This window comes from Fragaria vesca, linkage group LG2 (assembly GCF_000184155.1).
Source record: "Fragaria vesca subsp. vesca linkage group LG2, FraVesHawaii_1.0, whole genome shotgun sequence".
Taxonomy (NCBI): domain Eukaryota; kingdom Viridiplantae; phylum Streptophyta; class Magnoliopsida; order Rosales; family Rosaceae; genus Fragaria; species Fragaria vesca.
In genome coordinates, this window is record NC_020492.1 from 10,726,662 (window position 1) to 10,754,518 (window position 27,857).

General features: G+C 38.2%; 4 protein-coding genes across 4 annotated transcripts; 3 read left to right on the forward strand and 1 right to left on the reverse strand.

Moving 5' to 3' along the window:
- Nucleotides 1-2,628: 2,628 nt before the first annotated feature.
- On the forward strand, nucleotides 2,629-5,009 carry LOC101294030 (cysteine proteinase RD19a-like). Its single transcript, XM_004290240.1, has 4 exons — nucleotides 2,629-3,131; nucleotides 3,231-3,350; nucleotides 4,031-4,277; nucleotides 4,415-5,009. The coding sequence occupies exons 1-4, from the start codon at nucleotides 2,649-2,651 to the stop codon at nucleotides 4,681-4,683; spliced, it is 1,119 nt and encodes a 372-aa protein (XP_004290288.1). The 5' UTR covers nucleotides 2,629-2,648; the 3' UTR covers nucleotides 4,684-5,009.
- A 947-nt stretch (nucleotides 5,010-5,956) lies between these two features.
- Nucleotides 5,957-14,831, reverse strand: LOC101293738 (vacuolar proton ATPase a3-like). The gene is made up of 18 exons (XM_004290239.1): nucleotides 14,615-14,831; nucleotides 13,873-13,917; nucleotides 12,971-13,090; nucleotides 12,785-12,892; nucleotides 11,961-12,065; nucleotides 11,696-11,869; nucleotides 11,362-11,499; nucleotides 10,556-10,663; nucleotides 10,304-10,411; nucleotides 10,026-10,174; nucleotides 9,152-9,305; nucleotides 8,154-8,314; nucleotides 7,858-8,064; nucleotides 7,480-7,663; nucleotides 7,311-7,394; nucleotides 7,016-7,209; nucleotides 6,649-6,708; nucleotides 5,957-6,483 (listed from the first exon to the last, which is right to left on the reverse strand). Exons 1-18 carry the CDS (start codon nucleotides 14,747-14,749, stop codon nucleotides 6,279-6,281), a joined length of 2,439 nt encoding a protein of 812 aa, XP_004290287.1. The 5' UTR covers nucleotides 14,750-14,831; the 3' UTR covers nucleotides 5,957-6,278.
- A 4,995-nt stretch (nucleotides 14,832-19,826) lies between these two features.
- Nucleotides 19,827-22,172, forward strand: LOC101294320 (mitochondrial inner membrane protease ATP23-like). The gene is made up of 7 exons (XM_004290241.1): nucleotides 19,827-19,879; nucleotides 19,959-20,017; nucleotides 20,152-20,330; nucleotides 20,465-20,586; nucleotides 20,919-21,056; nucleotides 21,151-21,234; nucleotides 21,826-22,172. The coding sequence occupies exons 3-7, from the start codon at nucleotides 20,219-20,221 to the stop codon at nucleotides 21,958-21,960; spliced, it is 591 nt and encodes a 196-aa protein (XP_004290289.1). The 5' UTR covers nucleotides 19,827-19,879; nucleotides 19,959-20,017; nucleotides 20,152-20,218; the 3' UTR covers nucleotides 21,961-22,172.
- Nucleotides 22,173-22,458: 286 nt separating this feature from the next.
- LOC101300315 (pentatricopeptide repeat-containing protein At2g17210-like) lies at nucleotides 22,459-24,711 on the forward strand. Its single transcript, XM_004292370.1, has one exon. The coding sequence runs from the start codon at nucleotides 22,459-22,461 to the stop codon at nucleotides 24,709-24,711; it is 2,253 nt and encodes a 750-aa protein (XP_004292418.1).
- Nucleotides 24,712-27,857: the final 3,146 nt, after the last annotated feature.

The following is a 27,857-nucleotide window of genomic DNA, read 5'->3' on the forward strand; positions in this document are numbered from 1 at the left end:
ATGGACGGTTGCGTGAGCGCACCCGGGTGCGCTGAATACGCTCTCGTGTTTAAGACCAAGTTGAATGCAAAGAAAGAAGTGGAGAAACACAAACCTCGTTTAGTTGCAAAAGGATACAAGCAACTGCCCTTCTCTCAGCCTAGCAAATTTAAGACCAAATTTAAGGCTTGATATAATGTCTGTAGTAAGTGTTATTAGCAGGCTTATTGAGCATTCAATTGAGCAACATGTTCTTGTTGCCAAAAGGGTCTTGCGCTACTTGAAATGTACAACTGACTTTGGTGTTTTCTATAATAAGGGAGAGAAGTCAGATTTTATGGGGTTTACTAATAGTGATTATGCTAGAGATGTGAGGCCATCTCCAGTAGAAGAGGGCTATATTGGGGCCAAAGCTATAATTTAGCCCTCAAAAATATTATTTTTTATTTAGACTTCTAAATGATCTCCAATAAAAGAGGGCCATTAGCTCTTTTAAATATTTTATAATTTCACATTATACTTTTCAATATTTTCCACTTTAAATACGAATATATTGTCACATTGTATCACATACGAGTAGATACCGTATAATTTCTCACTTATAGATTTATTTTATTATAACATTATTTGAATTTGGACCAAAACTAATATTTAAATTAACTTTTGAGACAAAAAAATTTGCATATGTTGTGATTATATTAATAAAATAAGATATCAGGCATATGAATTTTGAGTTTAGAGAATTTACCGGTTGTAATAAGATGAAAATGAAATAATTCAATAGAAAGTTGACAATTGTCATAATTTGGTACAACCCACATACATACTTTTAGTTTTTTAATTTGATTTGGGACCACAATTTGGTTTGGCTTGAGCTAGCCAAAGAGCTATGTTTGACCCTTTTGATAGCCCTTTAGCCCTTTTATGACCCTTTGGCCCTCTTCTGAGTTCTTGTTGGAGATCAAAATAATGCTAAAATTTAGGATTTGGCTCTATAGCGTCTAGAGGCGGACTTCGGCCTCACAGGGTCCGAACCCTCGGCTTTTCTGCAGATACATATATGTATGGGTATTTTATTAACTAAACTGATGACATATGTATGTTTATTGCTGTTGAACCCCCTAAAGACCAAGTCCAAGTAATGTTCAGAGAGTTTACACCCCCTCCTACTCATGCATTACGCACGCGATCATCATATATTATGAATAAACAACAAATCATATTCAATTTACAACTAAAATAATAATTAGTAATAATTCCTCACAATCATTAGCATTTGTAGCTTTTCAGTTTTCACGGCTTCGTCCCTATATCGGGATTTACGATACTACTTAGGCTACTTCGTGACATATTATTTGTTTTTATTAATTTGTAGCAAGCGAGAAATACATATTGTTTATGTTTTGATTTATGTTTGAGTACTCATTACTTATATGAATTTTGTTTTTATTGACCGTTGGTTTATATTATTGCATTTTCATCTTATATTGTGGTAATCCGTTGTATGATCAATATTTTATATACGGATCCCTCCTAAGTTTAAATCCTAGCTCCGCGCCTGATAGCGTCTATTACTAGAGATGACCCGAATGATAGAAAAAGACTGAACAAAGACATTTATTAAGACTGTACATTTATCATTTATTAACATTTACGTTTATCATTGATTAACATTTATTTAGTTTTAGAAGAAGGGCGCCCAAGAAGCTCGGAAGTAGCCTCATCACCCTTCTTCTATCATTTATTAATATTTATTTAGTTTTAAGCTCAGCCTTAAATTTTTCATCAGTCATTAATCTATGAAGTTGCTAAGAAATTTGAGCACACACTTCATTGGTTACTTCCACGCAAGAAACCCTGTTAATATATCGTCTGCATGGCCACAACTTGAAACACTACACTATGCAAGTATGCATAGCCCAACTGTTAATGACCTCATCATACTCACAAAATGCAAAAAGATGATTGATTCTGGTAGAAACTTGAACCTATTCCTAAATCATAAGTACCTCATTATAGAAAAACAACCGTACCGGTAAAGGTTTATTGTTGTTGAGTAAAACCGCATAATGTTACTCCTAACAAAACATGTTGTACATGAAAACCTAATTCGATCGTCATTCTAAATTGTAATTTTCATCGATTACCAATTTGTGTTTGGTATGCATATGGATATCATCCATCGTACAGTATTCACAAGCTTCATTATAAATAGACTTCTTCTTTTTTTTATTTGTTCTTCTTGCGGAAACCAGAAGGAAAAAAAAACAAAAACAGTCTCCATCGCCAAAAAAAAAAAACAACAAAAAACAAATCGCCGACCCAATCAGAAGTTCAGAACAAACAAACAGAAGCATCATCCCAACTACCATTCAACTCCCGCACTCCACATCCACCACGCGTCCTCCTTCCATTCGTCCGTCATTACCCACTCCCGTAAGCTATCTACCCGCATCAATCCCCTACCTCACCCCCTAAAAACCCGCCTCCTCCTCCCAAACCCAGCCCTCGTTAACACCGAATATCTCCTCTGACTCACTCTCAACGGTTGAGATCTCCCAACTCTCCAACCCCCTGCCGCAGAGGATCACACACCTCTTCGTCCTCCCCTAGTTTATAACCAGGGTTGGACTCGCAAAAGCTACCATTCCAGTTTCTCTCTCTCAAAGATGCCTCGAACTCTCTCTCTCTTCCTCTTCTCCTCTCTCCTCTTCTTCCTCGCCCGCGCCGACGTGGATGTCTCCGATCCGTTGATCCGCCAAGTCGTCGACGGCGGAGATGAATCCCCCCACCACCACCACCACCACGATCACGACGGCGAAGCGATGCTGGGAGCGGAGCACCACTTCTCGCTGTTCAAGAGAAAATTCGGAAAGTCGTACGCGAGCCAGGAGGAGCACGACTACAGATTCTCGGTGTTCAAGACCAACATGAGGAGGGCCAAGAGGCACCAGCGACTGGACCCCACCGCCCAGCACGGCGTCACTCGCTTCTCCGATTTGACTCCGGCCGAGTTCCGGAAGAGCCATTTGGGCCTCCGGGGGCTGAAGCTGCCGGCCGATGCTAACACCGCGCCGATTCTGCCTACCGAGAATCTGCCGGAGGATTTTGACTGGAGAGAGCGTGGAGCTGTTACGGAAGTCAAAAACCAGGTCTGTGATTAATTTAATTTAATTTCTTTAATTAGGTTTCGGGTTAATTACGTTATTTGGTTAATTAATTTGGGGATTTTGTTGGTTTTGGGAAATTAGGGCTCGTGCGGGTCGTGCTGGAGTTTCAGTACCACTGGAGCGTTGGAAGGTGCACACTTCCTTGCGACTGGGGAGCTTGTCAGCCTCAGCGAGCAGCAGCTTGTTGACTGCGATCACGAGGTTTGACTTTTTATATTTTTCATCATAATTTTTGTTTAAGTATGAGAATTTTGCACTTGAATATTGCTGTTGATTGTTTGGATTTCATTATCGAATAACGAATAATTTGCCCAGAATGAATTGGTTTTGTTATGTGTTCAGGGTATAGTGGACACTATTGATGGTGTGCTTTTGATTAGTAAACTACAAACTAAGCTAGATGTCATCCCTCACCATAGAGTCTTATGACTGGAAGTTCATTATAAGATAGATGCATATACCTTGCCTTTTGTTTTCTTCGATTATCAAGTCAAATACAATCTACGCTCTAGCTATCTAGCTTCATTTAATCCCTTTGATTCTTGAATTCCGACATAAGCCAAACATGAACAACAAAGCCTAGTGGTCCAACTGATGTACAATTATCCTGCTCTTATTGGCATACTGAGTTTTTTAATTCTATTGCCGTGCTTTAACTTAATACACTTTGGCAGTTGGTATGTAATTTGGTATGCAGTACTACTGAATCACATTTAACATTAATATTGTCGATTGTACTGGTGTGTACAGATGTATGTTCATGTTTTGCATATCATTCTGTATGTATTGCTTTGCATATTCATCTTGGAAATGTGGAATTGAACTTTGGATAGGACGTCTCCCAACTGCTGTCTCTTACTCATGTGTATTGATTATGGCAGTGTGATCCAGAGGAGGCAGGTTCATGCGACTCTGGCTGCAACGGTGGGCTCATGAACAGTGCCTTTGAGTACACACTTAAAGCTGGTGGACTCATGAAGGAAAAAGATTATCCATACACTGGTACTGATCGTGGGACCTGCAAGTTTGACAAGACCAAAATTGCAGCCAAAGTTTCCAACTTCAGTGTTGTCTCCCTTGATGAAGATCAAATTGCTGCCAATCTTGTGAAGAACGGCCCTCTTGCAGGTAAATTTATCAAGATTTGTGATTTTTTGTTCTCTTCCTGTCTCTTTGAAAAAGTATAATAAATCTCATACGCCATATTTCTTATCAATAAAGGTTTTGAAAAGCTGATATTAACTGTTGACATTGTTTAAATGCAGTGGCTATCAATGCTGTGTTCATGCAAACATATGTTGGTGGAGTCTCATGCCCCTACATTTGCTCAAAGAGGTTGGACCATGGTGTGTTGTTAGTTGGTTATGGTTCTGCCGGCTACTCTCCCGTCAGAATGAAGGAGAAGCCATACTGGATCATAAAAAACTCATGGGGTGAGAACTGGGGAGAGAAGGGATTCTACAAAATCTGCAGGGGCCGTAATATCTGTGGTGTGGACTCCATGGTTTCAACTGTTGCTGCAGTTGAGCTATAGGCCCAGAGTTATGATTATGGCAGTCATGTTTGTGTTTTGTATATACAAGGGTTATGACATTTACTGGGCAACTCCATAGGCGACTTTGAAATAATCATTTATGTATTTATTCTTTGGGGTGTCCAAACAGCTTAAATGTCCTTTTTATGTGGCATGTGTTTGTAAACTTTGTTCATCCAACTTCCATTTGGAGCTTTTATATGGAGAACTCTCTCATCTTAAAGCTTTCAGTACATGTTGCTTTGTAATGCTTAAAGTTATCCTGGTTTGATAATATACTACCAAGTGCGTAGATCTCGTTACATTATTATGTTTTGAACCATGTTATAACCTTGTTTGATCTTGTTGTTCGTTCTACTTTTGCACTTTTTCTCCATTGAACATTTGATTCAGGATCAATATGTCTACAACTCGGTACATAGTTAACAAATATGTCTACAAACTGTTGCATTGCATGGGGAGAGTATCAATGAATCAAACTTCACCTCTCATTCTATTATCCGACCAAAAACTGTCTCATTCTATCAAACATGCAATGGATAATGAGAGTCCAATTGCCACTGAGCTTCTTGAAGTAAATGCTTTGCGGATGCAGTATAGGGTACGGGTCGCATACAGGCTGCCTTAAATCACCTGTTTGCATCACGCAATACGTCACCGATGCCTTCCCTGAAAGTGATTTGGAAGAAAGGCTGCATGCGCGCATCTACCTTCAAAGTGACTTGCTTCGGTGCAGTACTGCAGTTGGCCTCTTGTTTTTTCAGCCAAGCGAGACTACTCAGAAGTCAGAACAATGTCCTAAGCTGTTTGGGTTTTGTTCTACCAATGTTGCTTCTACTATTCCACAGTGCCCATATGGACCTGAGAAGCTTAGCGAAGACATCAGAGTTTGGTTGCATCCATTCTTTGAAATTCAGAAAAGTATAGTGTGCTGTAGGTTGAAAGGCGGAGCAAACAGTGTTTTCAGCTAGAGGACACTCACAGAAAAAGTGCGAGACAGATACCAATAAATGGAGTGGGGCATGACAACAGCAAATAACAATGGAGATGAGATGATACTTTTATCCACAACCCCTACCACCCCTAGCCCTAGTTTAATGGTACATTTCTTACAATTAGGGCAGAAGCTACTGTAGTGAAGCTATTAGTTGCAGGGGAGCCTATCATCAGTAACGAAAATAGAGATTCTCCCCTTCAATTAGACTTTCCTCTACACCAAGCAAGAAGGTTTTTTAAATTTGAAACTAGTACACCAAGTGAACAATCTAATGGTTTCCCTAATAATAAATAATAACTATTTATATATATAAATAGAAAGCTGATTAAGAATTTAAGTATTCCCATTATTACACACGGCCACAACTACCAGTCTACCACTACAGATGAAGATGCTGGCCTAAACTGCTTATTCCTTCCCATCACCAAATTTAAAATACTGAAGGAGTGATGCTGAATTTGAAAACCATCCGCTAACTCCTTTCATGGAGCACCATAATTGCCTTCATGTACTGTTCAAATGAAAGAATCAACTTCGACTCATACCTATTCACACTCAATGCCATGGCTTAAACACTGCCTATGACTTGATTAGGGTATCACTCATCTTCATCGTCATGCAACACAAATGAGAATGGATAGAACTTGTAACCATCTCCCTCATAGAACTTGTTTTGGAATTCCACCCAGTGAAGACGCAAAGCATGAAGGAAAGCACTGAGAGTTTCCATCAGTAGCAAAACACCAACAGTCGCGAAAACAAAGACAAGGATGCCCACAATGCGTATAAGCCAGTTGTTGAACCTGTGAGAAACATGAATTAGTTTGTAGATACTTCTAACTTTCATGCCCTTAACTATCAACTCCGATGGCATCATTGGATGAGCATTGATCAATTATGCTCGATCACTCTATTATCTACACCCAAGAGTCAACAAAGAATTTATGTTTAAAAAATTGAGTACATACCCAAAAGCCATCAGGAGAACCTTGTCGTAGAACACACTGGATAATTCTGAATGAGCAAGACTGTTCATGAAAGACAATTACACACTGGATTATTAGTTGCACAAGGAGATGAATGACGGTATATAAATCCGCATATTCCCATATTTTATTTGTTATCACTTAATAAGTTGAGACCAATTGAGAAAAACAAAGCTTTATGCTGTAGAAACCAAGCAACACATGAAAACAACCTCACAAGCTATTAAGTCATGCCACAAACCAAATTGGAAAAGAATTTCCTAGCTTGGATGCCAATGAAAAACGGATGTACATTCACATGCATATGTACGCTTGGATTTGTGAGTCATATACAAAAGTAAGAAACTACCTTAGGGCCCATAGTCGAAGATAAGAAGCTGTATTTGAGACCGCTCCAAGTACAAACTCTATTGTGTGTATGAGTTGATGTACGAAAACTTCACTAAATTCAAACTCCTCATGACCATGGCCATCATGGTTTGAATTCACTTGCAAACTCTCCTCTGTGTTCTCAAGTAAAGCATATGATTGGCCTTGGTGCCGCTGAAACAACATAATATCAGAAACAGCAGAGCAAAATAAGAAGAAATGTGATGGATCAAAATGACCGAGAGAAACTAATCAAAGTCTGTTAGCAAACATACAGCTTCATGTTGCTTTTTCATGAGGAAAGGCTTTGGAATCAGCATCCATGGTACAGCTACAAGAGCCAACCCTAATAGCACTAACTGGTAAAAGAAAATGAAATATGATGAATACTAATATTCTTTACCAAAAGAAAGGAACCAGAGAGAGACTGCTAAGAGGGACCACCTGAACTGTCTTCTGACCACTGAAAAGCTGATTTTCACCTAGCTCATCAGTAGGACTTAGGAACATATATATCATTACATGGTATAGATCAACTTTTGAACCAGTCCACCACTTCATAACAATCAGAACAGACAGGTATCCAAATAGACTGTTTAAGAATATCAGCTGAGGGATAAACTGGAACCTGGATCAATGCAGGATATGAATGAATACACGCTAATAAAGAGGGTGAAAGGGTACAAAGCAACTAATGATACAACAAATGCAAGCATTCACAGTATATATGTGAACAACTCACATTTACAGTGTATACGCTTGCTACCTTAATGGTAAATTGCCAGCTTCATTAAAAGTCAATGTAAGAAATGCATAGCTTACCAAACGTTCAGACCATTTTGAAAGAACTTTGCATTGAAATAACTTATCACAATTCCAAGGTTCATTTGGACCACCCCAAGAAGAATTGACATTTTCATCTTCAACGAGTTTAAGAATGGCAGCTCACTACGAGATCCATGCCATACAGGATCCAGGCCAAATGGGTATGTGGGCCCCACCTTAATTAAGCCAGCAGTAGTAGCATCTCTGCAAACAAAACATTTCAGTTTACTATCAGAACCTCAAAGAGACCATACAGAAAAAGAAGAGATAATACCAAAAGTTTAAGCTTATACCGGCAAGAAAGATCACGGCATGCATATGCTGAGCGACCAAATAGTTCAAATGGGACAGAGAAGAACTCATTATAGATGAAACCAGTGTAGATTGAGAAAATTGACATCAGTAGAATAACATAACGGCCACCAAAAGCCATCTCCATGATATCTCCAAGTTTCTGCAAAAGCATAACAATATTCAATTAGAATCAAAGGTGAAAGATAAAAATGATACTGGAGGTGTCGTGAATTAGCTCATACAATGCCTACCAACAAAACTACAATTCCCAATGTCGTTTAAAGTGAATAGAGGAACTAACAAAAACAAACAATTCATATATTATGCAGAGAAACATGCTCCGGAAGAAAAAAGAACACAGCAACTGCGGTTAACGGAGTTGACACATTTTGAATAGGGGTGGCTTTAGCCAATACCAGATGTCCAAGTGTTGACAAACCAAAGCTTCTCTTTCACAGAATGTTCTATGCTCTTCAACAAATTCAGACTTGAAAGCATAGAACATTAGGATAAAGCGATGAGGCGATGATGCAGCAGTAAAGTAGCATCAAGGCAAATTCTAAAACCTTTTTATTTCACTTTTCAACACAAGTTTTAAACCTATTAAAGGAAGAAGCTATGTCCATGCAGGTTTAGACTCGGTAGTGATCAGAAAGCATAAACATCCATAATATTCCACTGAAGTGGCTAAACTTGTAAAATTATGAACTATAGACATCCCAATACTGGTAATATAACTTGGCAATAAGCATCATGCATCAGGTGTCACCAATGGCTGCCACTCACATTTTTCTTCATAAGAGAGAATTATAGAAGAATGGAAGATAGTATCTATATTCCATTTTAACCAAGCCAAGATGATGGAACAACCAACTACCATACAAATCGCCATATAATCATATACTTTTGTGTACACTCTATTTCAAGTATAGCAACAAAATATTGCTGACCACTGGACATATCAACACAGAGTGATTAAAAAGCAAGATAAAATTACCTCATTAGAAAACTTCCTTTCCCTGACTATCAAATATAATGTTGCAAGAAGCAAACATAGTCCATGTCCCCAATCACCAAACATGACAGCAAAAAGAAATGGAAATGTGATGATAGTATATACAGCAGGATTTGCTTCTTGATACTTGGCCACACTGCAATTACATCAAACCAAAACATTTCAGTATCCAATATATATTTCTGTTTGTCAGAAAGTAAACTGACATCACACCTTGTGATTAAAATTATTAGATTGACAAGACTGTAAGCCTGTAAGATCATCACTTACTAATGATTCATAGATTTCAACAATCGTCCTTCATTAGTGTCTACTCAAGATAGAAACTTAGACTTAAAGCAGGAGAAGATTGAGGGGATTACTAATTTTACATATTACCTGAAAAATTAATAATGTTCAACTACCTGGTAGACTATGATCAAGAACATGCCAAACAAATTAATGATCTTGTCACATGATAGGGGTAATAAACATAGAAAGAGTGAAGTTTTAACGTGAGAAACTAATTAGTTTAATGTGGATATGTCTTTTCAGTATATGACCCTATACCTTACAAGGAAAATGCCAAAAATGACTGAATAAGGAAATAGATATTGACTATCATGCACAATAGGACCAACGTAACTGAATCCAGAAGAGGACGACTAGTATGTTATGAAAAAAGAAACAATTAGCTCATGTTAATTCTAATATAATAGGATTCCAGTTTCTGAGAGAAAGAGGGAAGGCCATATGCATGCTAACACATGACAAGTTCTATGTAAGGAGTGCACAAGTATTCCTCTCATTATCCTATCTTTTCTAATAACCAATAAAAGAGGAGCACAGAACAGTATAATATTGGAGTGGAACTCACCCATATGCATCAACAATTTCTTGAAATGAAGAAGTGAACTTGTTTGTGCGGAAATATGTTGGCGGTGCTTCTGTTGTATGCAGAACCTGGAAGATAGCTCCAACTTGAGAGTTGGAGTCAAAGGCTGCCCGCTGCAATGCCTCCTGGATCTGCAGCAATCAGATTAAAGAAAGTAAGTCATACTTCAAAACCTTTTGATTCAAAATAGGCACCAGAAGGGACTCATCAAAGTATGCAGAATTCTTTTTTTTCCCCCTTTTAAACCAACCAACGGATACCTGCTTCGATGCAAAAATAGGACTCCAACCCTCACCCACAAGACATTTTTTTGTTACATCAAGGCTAAGCATATTAAGAGTGTGGTGTATGGCTTTCTCCTTCTTCACCTGCATGAGTACAAAAAAGAACATTATAAACTACCTTAACTTTCTGCAACATTTTGCAATACATACAAACATCATATATGAGACAGTACATACTTCCACAAATATAACAATTAAACTTAATTAAAGAAATAAATTTTAACCCACCAAATGATTCCATTGCTCATAATGTTCGCCAATAGTCTGCAACAAACTTCCCCGGTGTAAAACTCCAATATCTATAGTAGTCTTTAGCTCAGAAAGTTTACCCATAACCTGAATTTAAAATATATGGTTATATCAACTGAAGGTGATAAAGGAAACTCTGATCATCTTGCACTATGAATTAACACGAATGTTGCTTTCTACCACAAATGCAAGGCACAAACTTAGGTAGATAACCAAGTCAAACATATACATTCTTGTTCTAAATTGAAGCGTAACCATTTTTTAGTAAAGTAGAAAGTAACTGAACCACATAGGTTTATATGAGACAGTACAAAAGACGACCCTTTCTTTTAAAGATCACTTGGAGAGCCCCATTCGTTTATATTGCTAACAGGATCCTTGTTGTATCACTAATAAATAGATATTTAGTCAACTAATGCTGCTGGAGAAGGTGCTTCTATGGATGGTAGATAACTTATTAAGAAAAGAAAATAGAGAGTTGAGGCCTAATACTTCATGAACGGAGTACAGGCAATCTGCACAAAAAAATATTTGGCCAGGTAAAAGGCTCACTTTCATTACTGTCTAAGCATGGGCTCAAAGCTAACAAATTAGCTATAATGCAGACTAAACATTAAGTAAAATTTCTATGGACATTACTTCATGCTGGGGAAAATGGCATTAACAATGAGAAATGAAACAGAAAGCTAATTGATACGAGGAAAAATGTGACAGAGAAAAAAGAGCAGCCACCTTCTCATTTAAAAATAATAGTAATAATACCCAAGCAGAATCACAGTGCATACCTCATTAATGGTTTGAGCTTGTTTACTTAGGTCCTCAGTAAAAGGGTAACGATTGGCTCCAAAAGCATCACAAATTTTAAGAATCTTGTTCTTTGCTCTTTCTCCAGAGTAGAATACCACAAAAACATTTTTCTCAATCTGCAGATCATTATTCAAAGTTATAGACAGTGTTCAATTACAAAGAAAAAATTATATGACCAAAAACAGTTCCCTTTTTTATATGAATATAGATGTCTTTTCAGTAATTCATACAAAAAGGTACAACTTTGTCTATTTTTGTTGCTAAACAACGATTTTTAAAGCACATGTGAAGACAGAAAGGCAGGAAAAGTACCTTTTCTCCTGTCACAGGATCTGTAACAGGATTCTCAACAACAGCCTGCCTTAGAAAAACATTTCCCCTAGTAGCTCGAAATAGAATCCTCTCAAATGCCAAACACTTTCCCCTTGGAACAAGACCAGTGAGAAACCCCAACTTGACTTGCTTTGATGGATCAGTAGATGATTCCTGAGGAGCAGCCAAACAAAAAGAATTTACTCAGCAGAAGTAAAAGAAAGTGATTAGTCCTAATACAGAAAAAAGAAATTGATATCCATACTTGGTCCAATAACGGCGTATCCAGGGCGTCATCACCAATATGACGGGATTCCTCTCTCTGCTGCAACCTCGCACTGCTTTCAGCTGAATGAAAAAACTCACCAGCCTGAAAGATACTTTTTTAGTCTTATGACAGATATATATGATAAGAAAACATGCCATTCGAGGCAAAACTTTGCAACAAAAATCTATAAACTCCTATATCAACGGATCAAATCCATAATCACTTCTATAATAATAATCAAAGACAACCTCCTGTCTGAATCCAAGATTAAGAAACTCTCTGAACCAACTCATTTGATATAAAATAATATCTAATTTCCATTTCAACTCATTTAACTATAAAACTAGCACAACACACATTATCTGATCATGCATAATTTGTGCTTTTGAACAGCTTAATGTCACTAACTAGTTCAAAATGTGTGTGTGTGTGTGTGTTAAACTGTTAATATGATATTGTTTGCTTACGGGGCTATATAATTCCATTCTTTTGGTTACTTCTGTTGGTTGCACTACTAACCCCTACATGGGACCAAGGACATGGCAATCATTACAAGCTGGAAAGTCAAACACTTAAGGGGCATTGTTGTTATAACTTAGATTTCATCTTTGAGCCGAGGTTAGAAATATAGATTGGTGCATTCACTCCCTCATCAAACTAGCATTTGTCCTTTCCTTATAACAAACGTCTGCCTTTCCATAAATAAAAGTAAGAATAATCATGAACCTAAAGCCTATCACACGAGGATAGAGAATGAACTGGGGTCCTAATAACACTAGTTGCATGGTAGGAAAGACTGAACAAGCAGAAGGGGCTGTTACCTTTTGCAGGACGAGCTTATATTCTACAAGTTCATTATATGAACGCTGCAACTTTTCACTATTTGCATTAATTTCAATCAGCTCAGCCTCGAGCTCACCAAGTTTTACCTAGCATACACACAAAATTAGTGTTAAAACATACAATACGAAGCATGTTTTGCTAGACAAAGAAACATCGTATAATACCTCCAGATCATCTAAATTGAGGTCCGCTTGTCTTGTAGCCTTCGGAGGAGGAAGACCAGACTTTAACATTTGATCCTTGAAGAAACGTAATTTACGTGCCATCTCACCAGATCTTTTAATCTATATAGAAGAATAAACCAATTCGCTTAGCAACCAATATGCAGACATACGTCCTAGGTACTTGTACCATTATGAAAAGAATGGATTTGCAGGTATTTAGTTTTCCTCTTAGAAGCAGGATGTTAAGTACCCTTTCAATATTCATCTTTGTTCGGAAGCAATATGAAACAGCTCAAAAGAACACCAAGTGATAACAGTAAATACTAAAGCAGAAAATGAAACTAACAGCATGGGAGACTAACAATTTGACCAAGCTAAATGTGAGATCATGCAACAGTCTCTCTTTGTACACACCCCAGGGTGGGGGAAACAGCTAAGAATGCACTTGAGCTACATGTTTCAGCTAATCAAGTCAACTTTTCAAAGTATATCGGTTGCATGCACAGCAGCATTCACCTATTTTTCAATTATGTTATTTTAAGTCCGGTCTGGTGCTAATGTGACCGTATACTTCTGCAGATACGAAAGGAACAGAGTGTAATTTCTAGATTCAACTGTGAACTAGAAACAAATAGAAAGTACAATCTCTTGAATACCAACAAGAGGCACTGATAATACAACTTACACTCATCATTGAGAATTTATAAGAAGCCTTGTTAGTATTGTCATATTAATCACAAAATACATGTCAAGTGCCAGAGGTCTGCTTTAATCCCCCAGTGTAAACCCTTACAACTCAAACATCAAGGTGAAGTAGCAATGCATGGCCAAACAAACATACAAAGTATCCACAACGCAAGATAACAACATAGTTGCTTGGTAAGATAAGAGCATAAACACACCTGAGTAGCATAAGTCCTCTGAAACGGGCTCTTCTCTGTATTCAGCTGAAATAAAAGAGTCATCAAAATATTAGTTGCCAGGAAAAACTAAGAAACATATATTAAATTAAAAAAGACCAATAACTAAAAGCATAGTGCTTCGCGATATGCTTCAAAGTCTTCCCACCCCTACACCAGAATTTTCTAAGCTTCATCTTCAAATTCAATAATTTACAACATTCTACATTCTGGCATATAAATTGAAAAATTTGGACAAAAGAAAAGTATTTCTTTTTCCTGCATATGTTTTATACAGATAAGATGAAAGAGTGTATATTTCAGCCCTAGAGAATGCAAAAGGATCTTGTCAATGTCCCGAATTTCGGTGTCTTGTGTATTAAATCATAACACTCCCTACTGTATCATAACGATCTAGATTGCTAAATCTAGCTCCTTTACTTTTATGTCTTCCGTCACTAAACTACTTGAAGCTTCGCAGCCATCCTTTAGTAAAGGAAGCACCAAATCTTAACAAGGAACTAAATTTCCAACGCCAGCACCGGAATCCGATAGTGGCATGAGTTCTCATTACGTGTTCACAAAGCTAAACCACTAGGATAATCACTACTCTTTTCAACGTGATCATCGATAATCAATGAATTGATCAAAACACAAATGCGAAAGCAAACAATCAAAGAATTCAAAATCGCAGGAAAATCAAATCGAATTGAAACGAGAAAAAAGAGAATCGGAAAGAGATTACGTCTTTGAATTGGAGGAGGCCGAGGTCGCCGAGATAAGAGACGGTGAGGTGGGCGGACTCGATGGGGATGATGATCTGGACGAGCTGCATAGGCTCCGACCTGAACAGATCCATTGGGGGACAGCATCCTCCCATCCTCGCTCTCTCTCTCTCTCTGTGATAATAGAGAGATTTGGATTGTGGCCCTTTGTGTATAAATTGGTTTGGTTTGGTGTGACACAAACAGTCAAAAACCCAGAGATGAGAGAGATGATTAAGTATTACTGGGTATATGTATCATTATTCCCTTCACTCTTTGTTTGTTTGTTTGTTCGCCACACAAAAGCTCCACGTACGTCCTTCCAGTCCCTCCTCATCTCTTCTCAATTTATGTTGTTGGGTCCGTGAGGAAATTTCCTGCTTTTCTGACCCTTTTCGTTATTGTTTTTAGGTCCTAAAAATTATTATTTGATTTTTTTTAATACGTACACAGGCGAGAACGGCATTACTCATACCATAAGTCTATTAACTATTAACAAAACCGTAAAAAACAAATAGAAAGATATTGTGCTTAACCTCACAATATAAGAACATCCTAAAATAATATTAGGCATGTTTATAAAAACTATGCATTCTAGTAAGCATCATTTAACAAATAGTGCATCATTGGATACTTTATTTGTTTTACGATTTTGGCGACGTATCAGAAAAATACTGCTCAGAAAAAGTCATAAGTTACTATATGTATCAGCTTTTCGGCTATGATGTCACTGGAAATTATCAGTGACACTAGGCTTCATCTTGCTATTAGAAGGCTGCGACCATTTAACAAAGCAAAGAATTCGCCGCCTCATTAGAACAAACATGACACGCTACGTGTATTTTCCAAGATATATCCCACCAGTATCCAATATCACTAAAAAACAATAAAGCAAAAAACATAAAGAGCATCTAGTTGGACGTAGCCCTCCTCGACCTACTAACTTAGAGTAAAATATTATTGAAAGTTCAAAACAAACTACAACTATTGAATAACCATAGAAATAAATAACAAAACAAAATAAAATGAGCCCAATTAGACTTTTCTGACCCAAGTAACATGAGGCCATAAGAGGGCATCCAAGCCGTCAGCCTCTGCCTGAACATTTGTCGTAGCGTCTTTACTGGCTATCCCCACACTCTGACCTTCCGCCTGCAACTGCAGCTAGCCTCCCTTCCCCATCGCAGTATACCTACCAAACAAACCCCCCTCTTTATGACCTTTCATTCACATCCAGTTTATGGCAGCCTCCGCATCACGCCTATCATTATTATGTTTTCTAACTTGATCCAATTTGTTGTATAAGTCTTTCAACATGGATCCAACAAATTGAGGGCCACTTGCTTGGAGTGTTAGAAACTCATATGCAACACTAGTAGGGACATGCGTCGTTCGCATAGCTAGAACAACAGAGATGTCATCCCCAGTCACTTCCTAAAAGATGATAGAAACTGTCGCTCTACAGGTTCTGCAAGTCCATGATTGTGCTCAGTCAAAAATATTCAGATTGTGTACAACATCATCTTATCCAATCTCAGCACAAAAATAGTTTCACATCCTGTTCTTGTATATTTATATCCCCTCACAACAGTCTTCTTTATCTTCTTCTTCCTCTTATTCCAAGGAGTCTCATCCTCACTCGCTTGTTGTTTTTCAGTTGTCGCTTCTTCGTTATACACCACATTCTGCTTTCTATTTACTGAACTCTTTTCAAAACCCTTTTTTGCACAACACCATCCTCTACTCATCACATGTGCTACGCCATCAATAAATAGCTTGTCATTCTTATAAGACCTCTTACTAAACCCAACAACGAAGCAGTAATACCCATAAACCTTATCTGCTTTAGTAACAGTGCGAAATCTGATGTCCTTCAATCATATTTAAGTGATTTCACATTCCCCTTCAAAGCATAATACATTTTGGAGTTATACACATCCTCATTAATATTATTGGCCAATGTAATAAAATTTTCGTCTCTGTCGTAACGTTTATCCCTTTTAAAGTCGTCAGTCTGCTTCGGTTTAATCATTGTATCATCCAGGTTTTTCTTCCACTCCCGCTCTGAATCTTCGTTCAAACGATCCTCTTCATCTAAATATGGAATATCATGGTACTTTGCATCACTGAAACATATCAGAGACCACACTCATATGTCTCATCGATCTCATCATTATCATCCATCTTTGCATTTGTCTAACAAAATATCTACAGTTAGCAACTGAATACCAATAACAAGACTATGGCCACATACATGACAGTGATGACACATCATATTCAATTTTATATCTTCAGATTACACTATGACAATCATAAATTTTCAACGTTTCGCTTTCGCATCACCATTTTTTGAAGGTTGAAAAAAAATACACCAGTTCAATAACTATATGCAAACAATCAGTTCCTAATTCGATTTTAGTTCAATGACATCAGCAACGGTAGGCGCTTCGATCTGATTACTGTTTTCCATGACTCTTACTTTACCCTGGTATCCATGGACCCTCTAAAAACATACCCGTATTTACATACACCAACTTACCTTGACCCTTTAGTATATCTACGTATTTACCCTCTCCACAAACTAACGAGACACGGAAGGTGTGAACTCCATCTACGCACGGAGACCAATCCTCTCCTAACACCTGTCCCCCCGGTAAACGACCATAGACGTCTCCGTCATATATAACGTTACAAAACATATGTTTGTCCTTATATTTTCATGAACCCGACCCAATAAAACTAAGGAAAATATTCATTTATGTAACGCCCCGATTTGCACCTCATCAAATCAAGCACATTACAGTGCCGCACATTCATAGAACCCAAGCTAGGATCCTTCACTCAAGTTCTAAGAACCCGCAAGACAAAAGAAAAATTTAAAAAAATTTCAAAAATGTTAGCAGAAAAGTTTATTTAAGATAAGGTGAAGATATAACACGTTTAGATATCTTTCAAATCAAACAAGCTCTCTCTAAAACAAAATTCAATATCAGTCCGGTTCAAGATCAACAATCGAAAAGCTTGCAAGATGAATAGTTTCTCAAATATACACATAATCGATAAAAGGGGTACACAAGGACACGATAAATAGGAAACCTGTCATATGGATATAACTCTAACAATGACATGAAATATAGAATGTCTAAGCCACACCTAACGTTGTCCAGCTGTCCCGTCTTCTATTCTCTATCATCGAAGGTCCATCGACGAAATTGAGACTATAGGAAGGATCACGAGGCCGAGATGAAGCTACCAGTACCAGTCACGCTCGTCGTCGTGGCCGGAATCACGAACTCGACCGGAAACCCATAAATCCTTCTTCTGCTCGATTCTCCCTTCTCTAAGCTTGTCTTGAAAATCTATCAGCATAACAACGTTGGGGACGACGAGACGAAGGCGTGGACACCGGCCTTGCACCGGGAGGCGGCCGGATGACGGACGGAACAATCGGAGGTCTTCGTCGCTGCAGAGAAATCGAGACCGAGGTCAGTTTGGGTTGTGTTTTGGGCTTTGATTTGATAAGGTCCAAGCCTTATATGTTTTTAGTTCGACGGTCCAGATCATGCCAGTAAATTTTCCTATACTTGAAGTATTCTCCTTATTTCCAAACTTCCAAAACTCATTATAATGAGCTCTCATGTCTGAAAAATTATACAAAACTTAGCACATGCTCGTCACAAAGCCTACTTCATTATCAAATCTCTAAACTAAAGTATCCTTTTCTTTGAAATATATAAAGTTTTCCGAGTGTCCTCAAGACTTAACGAAATTGCAATCTATATCTCGAACTACTCAATTTTAGCTCCTTAAATATTTCCGGAGTCTCACAATTTAATACTAATTTCAACCTCTCATTGCCTATTTCAATGACGATATTTTTTAAGAGCTCATTCCAATATAATGTACCTATATTTGTGCCAAAAAGAACAAATTTTTACTTAAAGTCTTAACAAACAATATTATTTTAGGACTATTTTACCCTCACCCCTTAAACATGCATAGAGAGAGAAAATGAAAGAGAGAGAAGATTTGGCCGGAACCTCACCGGACTCCGGTCACCGGTCGTCGGAATTTCACCGGTCGCCGGAATTTCGTCGGATTTTTTTAAAATGTCACTGGAATCTCGCTGGAAATATTTTTTTTTAAATGTCACCGGACCTTTCCAGAAGTATACTGCACTATCGCTGAAGTTTAATTAAAGGGCAGTAATGATGAAAAATGTTTTACTGGGGAGCAATAAACTTTTATTGAGATTTTATTGAGGGGCAGTAAACTTCTACTGAGGTCAATGAAACCTTATTGAGGGACAGTAATGATGAAAAATGTTTTACTGGAGGCAGTAAACTTCTATTGAGGGAGCAGTAAACTTTTACTGAGATTTTACTAGGGGACAGTAAACTTCTACTGGGGGCAATAAACTTCTAATAAACAGTTTATTGAGGGCAATAAATATTGAGAAAGTTTTTAACACATAACCAAATGGTCATAAAATATTCCTACTGCCCCTAGTAATAAAAATTACTACGTTTCTCAACAAATCCGAAGCTTGAACCTGCTTGAATGAGCGAGGAGCTCTCAGATGAAGCCGAAAAGAGACCGGCGTGTCTTCCTCCGACGAGAGCGAGTTAGCTCGCTTACCTCAGCCCCTGGTACCTTCCAGTCTCCACCTTTCAGACTAATCGACGACCAGAACGACGACGTCTTTGCCCGGTGACGAGAATAGTGCTGTCGACCTTTGTCTTCACTGGATCTCACGACGTTGATGTGGATCTAGTATTCGTCGGCGACGTTGATCTCAATTGATCAACTAAAACCGACTGATCCGAATAGAGAAGTACGAAACGGACCTGGATTGCCTGCGGCGGAGCTGGCAAGTCCGTCAACGAGCTTGAATGGCTTTTTGAGCATCGAGGGGAGAGGAAGCACGTGGTCGATACGGCTGGCCTGGACCTCGTTGCAAACGGAAGGGACATGTGGCATCGGAGACGAAACACCGCCGTTTTGAACCAGTGAGGGACCCATCGTCGTTGTGAGAGAGAGAGAGGTCAGATCTAGATTAGAAACGAGGAGAGGGTTAATTGAATTATAGTGAGGGTAAGTGCGTCTTTTTATTTAGTTTTATTAGAATATGCTCATTTGATGAAATTTCATTGAAATGGGCTCTAATTTAATAATTTTTGTGATTTTATTCACATAATTTTTCATTTCTCACTCTCTCTCTCTTAAAAATCTGTCCTCAGATTTTAGTGAGTTGCTCGCTTTTCCTTGTTTTATTTTCGTCTCCTATCTATGCAAGATGGATATTGACTTGGGATTACTATGTAGGGTTGCGTTTGTGATCAGGAACAACAAGGGAGGGGATTCGGGGTTTCTGGGCTACACAGGTATGTTTGTTTGGTATCATTTTCGAATGTTATATTGAATTACACTCTCATAATGGAAATCTGGTTTCAGGAATAGATGGGTTCCAATCATTTTTATTCCGTGCTAATCTGGTCTCAATTTCCCAAACTTTCAGATCTATTTTGGGGATCGATTGAGTCAGGTTTTACGTTGGGTTGTCAATCATATTCTTGGAGGGAGGCATGTCAGATGAATCCACCTCAGAACCTGGAACCAGCAGCTCCTTCTCTTCCGCTGTCAGCGGCGGCACGACTGTCAAGGAATGCCAAGACATGATTCGAAGAAGCCTCCAAAGTATTACTCTCCAAGCTTTCATAAATCCCATCTGGGTTTAGGGTTTTAGCCTCTGCTGTTTGATTTCATTTCCGTTTTAAGGTTCTGGGTTTAGATTGATATTTGCTCTGTTTATTAATATTTTTTTAATACAGCTCCAATGGTGAAGTTTCTACTAGAGCATCTGGATAAATCTGGGTGTGCCGTTGGGGACGGGTTTATCAAGGCCGTTCATTGCGATAAGGAATTTGGCGGAGGCTATACCCGCGGCGAAGGGGTACTATATTTTATGTTTATTTTGAATGCTTTAAATTGAAACTGAAATGTACTTGATGGTTACAAATGTTACAAAATTCACCTCGTTGCGGGGATTAAGCAAGTCCCTTTAGTGTATGATGCTAGTAGGGTTGGTCATTCTGCATCGGAACTAAGTTGTGAGGTTGAGTTAGATTGGTCATTCGGGAAGCTCTAGCTCTTTTAATAGTGAAGCTTTTCTCCTTTTGTGTCTGTAAGAGTGTTCTGTGGTGGGTTCAGAATATAAAATATTTGGGTTGAATGAGCCTGTGACGTGCCTAATTTCGCTGTGCTCTGTGACTGATTGTCTTTCAGGTAATAGTGTGTAGTAATCACATGAACATGCAAGATGATGTCAACCAAGTAGTGATACATGAGCTAATTCATGTTTTTGATGATTGTCGGGCTGCAAACTTGAACTGGGCTAATTGTGCTCATCATGCTTGTAGTGAGGTGCGAATCAAATAGATATTGAAATCTTTGTACTTGGTGTATTACGTTTCTTTGAACCTCCAGTTTAGTTATTTATACTATATATCTGGAACAGATTCGTGCAGGCCATCTTAGTGGTGATTGCCACTATAAGCGGGAATTTTTGCGTGGTTTTATGAAGATTCGAGGCCATGAACAAGTGAGTTTCTCAGAATTTAAAGAAACAATTGAGATACCCTCTTTTGCTTATTCGTTGCATACACAGTGAAATACTCTATTACCTTAATTTCATTTGGAAACTTTGATAAACCAAAAAACCATCATTATAGACTGGGAACAGGTCTTTTTCATCTATGGCAAGGCAAAGTTTGTTACAGAGCAGATATAAAGTTACGTGGAGTTTTTATTCCAACTTTTAGTATTTGGCTTATATATGAATCTGAATATGTATTTAGCATGGCTCTCTCTCTCTGTGCTCTCTCTCTCTCTCTCTCTGTAGCTGTTAAATTGTTTTGTTGTTGTAAACTAGTAATGGTATAAAACTGTGGATTCCATTTGAAGATTAACCTTATAAAATAGACATCAAGCTAAATTCAAGATTCCTATTTAGCTCTGCATATTGATAATTAGTTGTAGATTCAATCCCAGAATAGGTGCATGTAATGTTTGTAAATCAAACCCCAGTTGCATCCTTTCTTACTTTAGACTTCTATTTCTTAGAAAACAAATTCACTTCAGACTTCTTTGTTAGGAGACTCTATTAACTGGAATTCAATTTTGACATTTGAAGGATTGCGTGAGACGAAGAGTTATGAAGTCGGTCATTAATAATCCCTACTGCTCAGAAGCAGCGGCAAAGGATGCCATGGAAGCAGTTTGGGATGTTTGTTACAATGATACACAGCCATTTGACAGAGCTCCTTGAAATACAGTGACAAGTATCTGTATTGTACACTCTAGCCTTATGGGAGAAACATTGTCATTCGCCAATTTTTACTGGCAACTGATATATTTCAGTAACAAATATCTTTATTGTAGACTCTGGCCTTATAGGAGAGACATTGTTATTCTCCGATTTTTACTGGCAAATGATGTATTTCAGTAACAAGATCCAAGAAATTTGCTCGCAGTGTGAGGAAATCTTACTGTTCCAGATTGTCTTACAGATTGTACAACAATGATTGACATTTGCTTGTGTTACATTTCAAAATAATATGAGATTTCCCTAAGTAACCTCCTCATGCTTACCAAAATACACTCCAATGATAATTAGTCTGTAAAAATTGGTAGTATTGTCGAAAAAGCCGTTCTCTCTCTCTCTCTCTCTAAAGTGAGGGAGGTTCCTCCACTTTTCCATGAAGCATAAGTTGTAGAGCGCCAAAAGAGAAGAGAATCAAACAATTTCGTGCATTCTAAGTTAGACATGCGCGTTCCGAGCTGTAATTGGCATTTGAAGCTCAGAGATTTATCCTCCAATGCAAAATGGGCAGAATTGCTCTGCCATTTCCATCAAGTAAACAAAGCTGGGGGGCTTCAACTACCACACTATTCAATCTTCCCTCCAATTCTCAAAGCGTGTTCAAATCTCCTTTCCCACTCCTATGGAAAATCAATACATGGGTGTCTGATCAAAAATGGGTGCGACTCATACACTTCCATTGGTAACTCCACAATGGACTTCTACATCAAAACCAAGGACCCAGATTCTGCATTGAGTGTTTTCAACTCCATGACATGGAGAGATCAAGTTTCTTGGAATATAATGGTCTATGGGAGCCTTGACGAGGGGAATTTAGAACAAGGGTTGTGGTGGTTTAACAAGGCCAGGGTTTCGGGTACCGGGTTTCGACCCAATACTTCTACTCTGGTGCTTGTAATTCAAGCCTGTCGTCGGCTTAGAGATAAATGTGAAGGACTCAAAGTACATGGCTATGTCATTCAAGCTGGGTTTTGTTGTATTTCCTCGGTTCAGAACTCGTTGTTGAGTCTGTATGCAGAAGATGATGACATGGAAAGTGCACGCAAGCTGTTCGACGAAATGTCTGAGAGAGATGTCATCTCTTGGAGTGTGATGATAGGAGGTTATGTGCGTTGCGAGGAAGCCAGAATCGGCATGGAGATGTTTCGAAAGATGGTGTGTGAGGTTGGTGTGGAACCGGATGGTGTAACGGCGGTCAGTGTTCTTAAGGGTTGCACTAGTTTGAGGGAGTTGACCATAGGGACATTACTTCATGGGTTGGTGATCTGTAGAGGGTTAGATTCTGATCTTTTTGTTGGAAACTCTTTGATTGATATGTATGCCAAGTGTCATGATGCGGATTCTGCCTTTAAAGTTTTCAAGGAGATGCCGCAAAGAAATAGGGTGTCATGGAATTCCATATTGTCTGCATTTGTCCATAATGAGAGGTACATGGATGCCCTGTCACTGTTTCATTCTATGGGGAAGGAAGGTATCAATGCCGATGAAGTGACTCTGGTGAATATTCTTCAAGCCTGCAAGCATCTGCGCCTAGTTCATTGCAAGTCTGTGCACTGTGTAACAATCAGGTGGGGATTTGACTCCAATGAGTTGATCCTAAATTCTCTCATTGATGCTTATGCAAAGTGCAATTGTATCGAGCTTGCATGGAAACTTTTTGAGAGGATGCAGAAAAGAGATGCGGTTTCGTGGAGCACTATGATTGCAGGGTTTACTCATTGTGGCAGACCTGATCAAGCAATTGCCTTATTTGGTGAGATGGCCAGACTACATGCACAGGATGATCAGAAGCCCAATGAGATTACAATCATAAATCTCTTTGAAGCTTGCGCAGTTTCAGCCGAATTGAATTGGGCGAAAGGGGCACATGGTATTGCTATTAGAAGAGGTTTGGCAGCTGGAGATCAAGTAGCTGTCGGAACTGCAACTGTTGACATGTACTCAAAATGTGGGGCAATAGGTGAATCAAGAAAGGCATTCGACCAGATTTCTGGAAAGAACATTATGTCGTGGAGTGCCCTGATAGCTGCATATGGCATGAACGGTCTTGCACACAAAGCTTTAGCTTTGGTTGAGGAAATGAAGCTGTATGCTGTGAAGCCAAATGCAGTGACTACCCTTTCTGTGCTATCTGCATGTAGTCATGGAGGCTTAGTAGAAGAGGGTCTCTCTTTTTTCAACTCACTTGTTCAAGATCATGGTGTTGAACCAAGATTGGAACATTATGCGTGTGTTGTTGATATGTTGGGCCGAGCAGGAAAGCTCCAGATGGCTATGGATTTTATCAAGAAAATTCCACAAGGTTTAAAGGCCGTCGGGGCAAATGCTGCTTGGAGTGCATTATTGAGTGCTTGTAGAAGCTATGGGAATAGAGACATTGGTGCAGAAGCCGCTTCTCATGTCCTTGAGTTAGAGCCTGAAAGTTCAACTGGTTATTTACTTGCCTCAAGTATTTATGCAGCAGGTGGGTTGTGGGTTGATGCTGCAAGTACTAGAAGGTTGGTGAAAGAAAAAGGTGTGAAGGTTGTTGCTGGTTATAGCTTAGTTAATGTTGATAACAAGGCCTGTAGATTTAATGCTGGGAATCTTGATTGCCATTCACTAGCTGCCGGAGAGATACACTCTATGGTTGAGCTATTGCATTCTTGTATGAAGACTGAAAAGAAGAAAGTCGGTAATTTTGATATTATTGATTAGTTACTTGACAGGCCATCTGATAAGAATAGATTTAACCAGAAAGATAATAGAATATTGAGGAAAGAGATAAGTAATGCACTCCAATTTCCATTAGAAAGACATATAACTAGTAAACTGGTTGAAGTTGGCCCGGCCATAACACTGGCCAGTTATTCTGAGGTTTTGGCATATGCAGTGGAAGTCACTTCCTATTCCAGCGTGCCATGTCTTCTGCATGTTTGCAGGTGAATTTTTATGTCCCAGAAGCGTTAATTTGGAATTTTGTTTTAATGTAAATTTACCTTTCTTTTTGTATTCCTTGCTGTTCCGCTAGACTTATTTCTCCAAGTTACTGTGTTTGTTGTGTTGATATGTTTTGACGTTTTGAGAGCTAACAATTCCAGTGTTGATTGTTTTCCATGCATAAAAGTTTCTTCACTTGGTCGAAACTAGTAAATCTATATTTTCATGCTACCATGCAGTGAGTTGAGGTTGCTTTACATTTAGTGTACTATTGACTTTAGTTTGTCTTCTCTTTCATGTCATATGGACTCTTCTCCTTTCTTACAATAGTAAGTCTTAGTTCTGCCAGTTATCATGTCAGATGTAGGAACCTATGATAGAAGAACTGGATTGCTGGCCGGCTATATGAGGATAACTTTTCTCGTTAGTATATGTTATTTATTTATTTTTGGGTCACTCACAGGATACAAGTCATATTTATCCTACACTTGTGAGGGTTTTCACTATTTGTTAAGTGAGACAATTTTCTTTTTCCTTCTATGTTTGGAGATATGGCGATCATATTGTTTTTTTTTTTTTTATATTTTTTTATAACATAAAGAAAGTAATCCTACATCTTCTACTTTTGTTTCTTGAAGGAAGAGAATCGGGGCATTTTGTAGGAAGTGCATGGATGAATGCATCTTGATTTTCTGGGTGGTTAAGAAGGTTGTCATTGCTGTCATTGTTGCTTAGCTTGGTAAGCTACTTACTGATGCTTACAGCTCGTACTTATTCATTTATATATCTTAGTTTCTTGAGTTCCTGACATAAGTTTTTTACATGGGTTGGTCCTTGTAGGCACAATGTACTAGGATTGAACTGGTTTGGACTTTGGACCAGTAGATTGTCTTTTCCAGACTCGTACCTCCAGGTCTCCCACAGTTTTCTGCAATCTTCTAACCATATACTCTTGATTCTTGGCAGTTTAATCATTCAGATCTTCTATGTCTGAAGGCTTCAATCTCAGGGTATTAGGTTTGCACCACCATATTTGTTGTACAGGATTACAACTACAGGTATTGATGCAGTCTTTATTCTAATTTGATTTCAAATGTTCATATCTGTGATACAGTTTGGATTATTTTCCGTCAGTGACCATGAGAAAAGATAGGATGCAAAGAAATTGAATAATTACATTGCAACTACGTGTGTTGGTGTCTAAAACATGAATTTTTCCTTCTCTCTCTCTCTATATATATATATATTGTTAATTATAAATTAAACATATCAATCCTTATACATTCTATTTCTATCTTTTAGCTAAGCACTTATTAGATGGATTCTGTCCATTTGTATGTCAGTGTGTGCTAAACCTGCAAGATAATTGACATGAGTTTCTTCTAAAGAAATTCCTGATTAAGATGACTTCATTTCGAGGGAGTTCTGGTTTTTAAAACTGGGAAATGGAGACTTGGAAGATTTTATGTAATTGTAGTTCCCGGTCACTAGGGTTGAGCTTAAAGACAATGGTCATTGAAATATATATCAATTTTGTCACATAATGGCCACCTCGACACGCTGTACTTTAATGTCAGGGAGTTCCCCACTTTATCCTGGTTTTTGCTATTTCAGCCATCTTTAAGAATTGAGCATGGACAGGAAGGAACATGTCGGTCTTGGTAGGAAGAGCCGACTACAGGCTACTGGTTCAACTCCACTCGAACTTACATTTTTCCTATTATGTTTTGCTATTTCCCCTATTATCTTTTCATTTTTCCTTCAGAATCTTACTCCGCTCGAACTTGCATGTTTCTTATCTGGATGTGATTATGGAAGATTCATATACACTTGCAATCTTTACTGTATCTGAGAGTCTAGTTGTCAGGCCTATATCTCCTTGCTTTGTCAGTTCCATGTTGAACGAATTGGAAGTACATTTCATCTAGCGAATCAACTCTCCCTTTCTAAAATCCAAAGTGGAGTTAACATATAGATGTAGGATGATCAGTTTGGGAAGCAAGTATAAGAGGCTCCCAACTTTTCAAAGATTGAAAAGATAATTTTGTGAATGAAAATATATCTGCAAAGTTGCCAAGCTTATGCATGTAGTAGTTTCATTTCCTCATCAGCAAGCACATTATGAGAATATATATGAATAGAAAGAAAGGTTTCAGCATCAAGTACAGTATGAAGGACTGCCATGGCACTACTTATAGCTAGTCATGGACAGCAGAATTATCAAGGGATGCAACTAATCAGGATTTATGTTTCTCCCGATCCAAAAGGATTTGTATTCCTTATGTGAATGGATTCGTATTCTCAGTGGCATCCTAAACTTGCCAAGAACGTAAGATGTTCTTGAGGTTCTTTTTTATTGTATATTTGTATTTCAGTATATACTGAGCACTGCCGATCAATCGAATCTGTAACGAGTTATGTAAGACAAAATGCTTTCGGTAGGTAGAATAGTGAAGAATAGTGAAATTCACGCTCCTTTGGAGTTGCTTATTAAACCATACTAATGCATGACTGCATAAGTGGGGAAACTGGATCGCACAAAGTCGAATTCTTACCAAACTTGAGTAGTTTCAAACATTCATCATAAAATCACAAAAGTGAAACCCAAAACCGTAATACTCATAGTAAAATTAAACAAAAAGACTTACTTTCATTATCGAATAAAATTCAAACAGAAAAACTATGAAAAAAATGAGCTGAGCTAGGAAAACTGTGTACGAGAGTTAGCAGATAGCGAGCTCCTCGAACACTATAAGAAACGAACAACAATCTCCAAACTCATCACTCATCAGATCAACACATTAAGAAAACTATATGAAAAGTAATAAAAAAGAAAAAAGAAAAAAGAAAAAAGAAAAAAAGAAGAAGAAGAAAAAGACCATGGTAGCCCAACATATGTGGCGGGAAAATTACAGCCTCTTCCC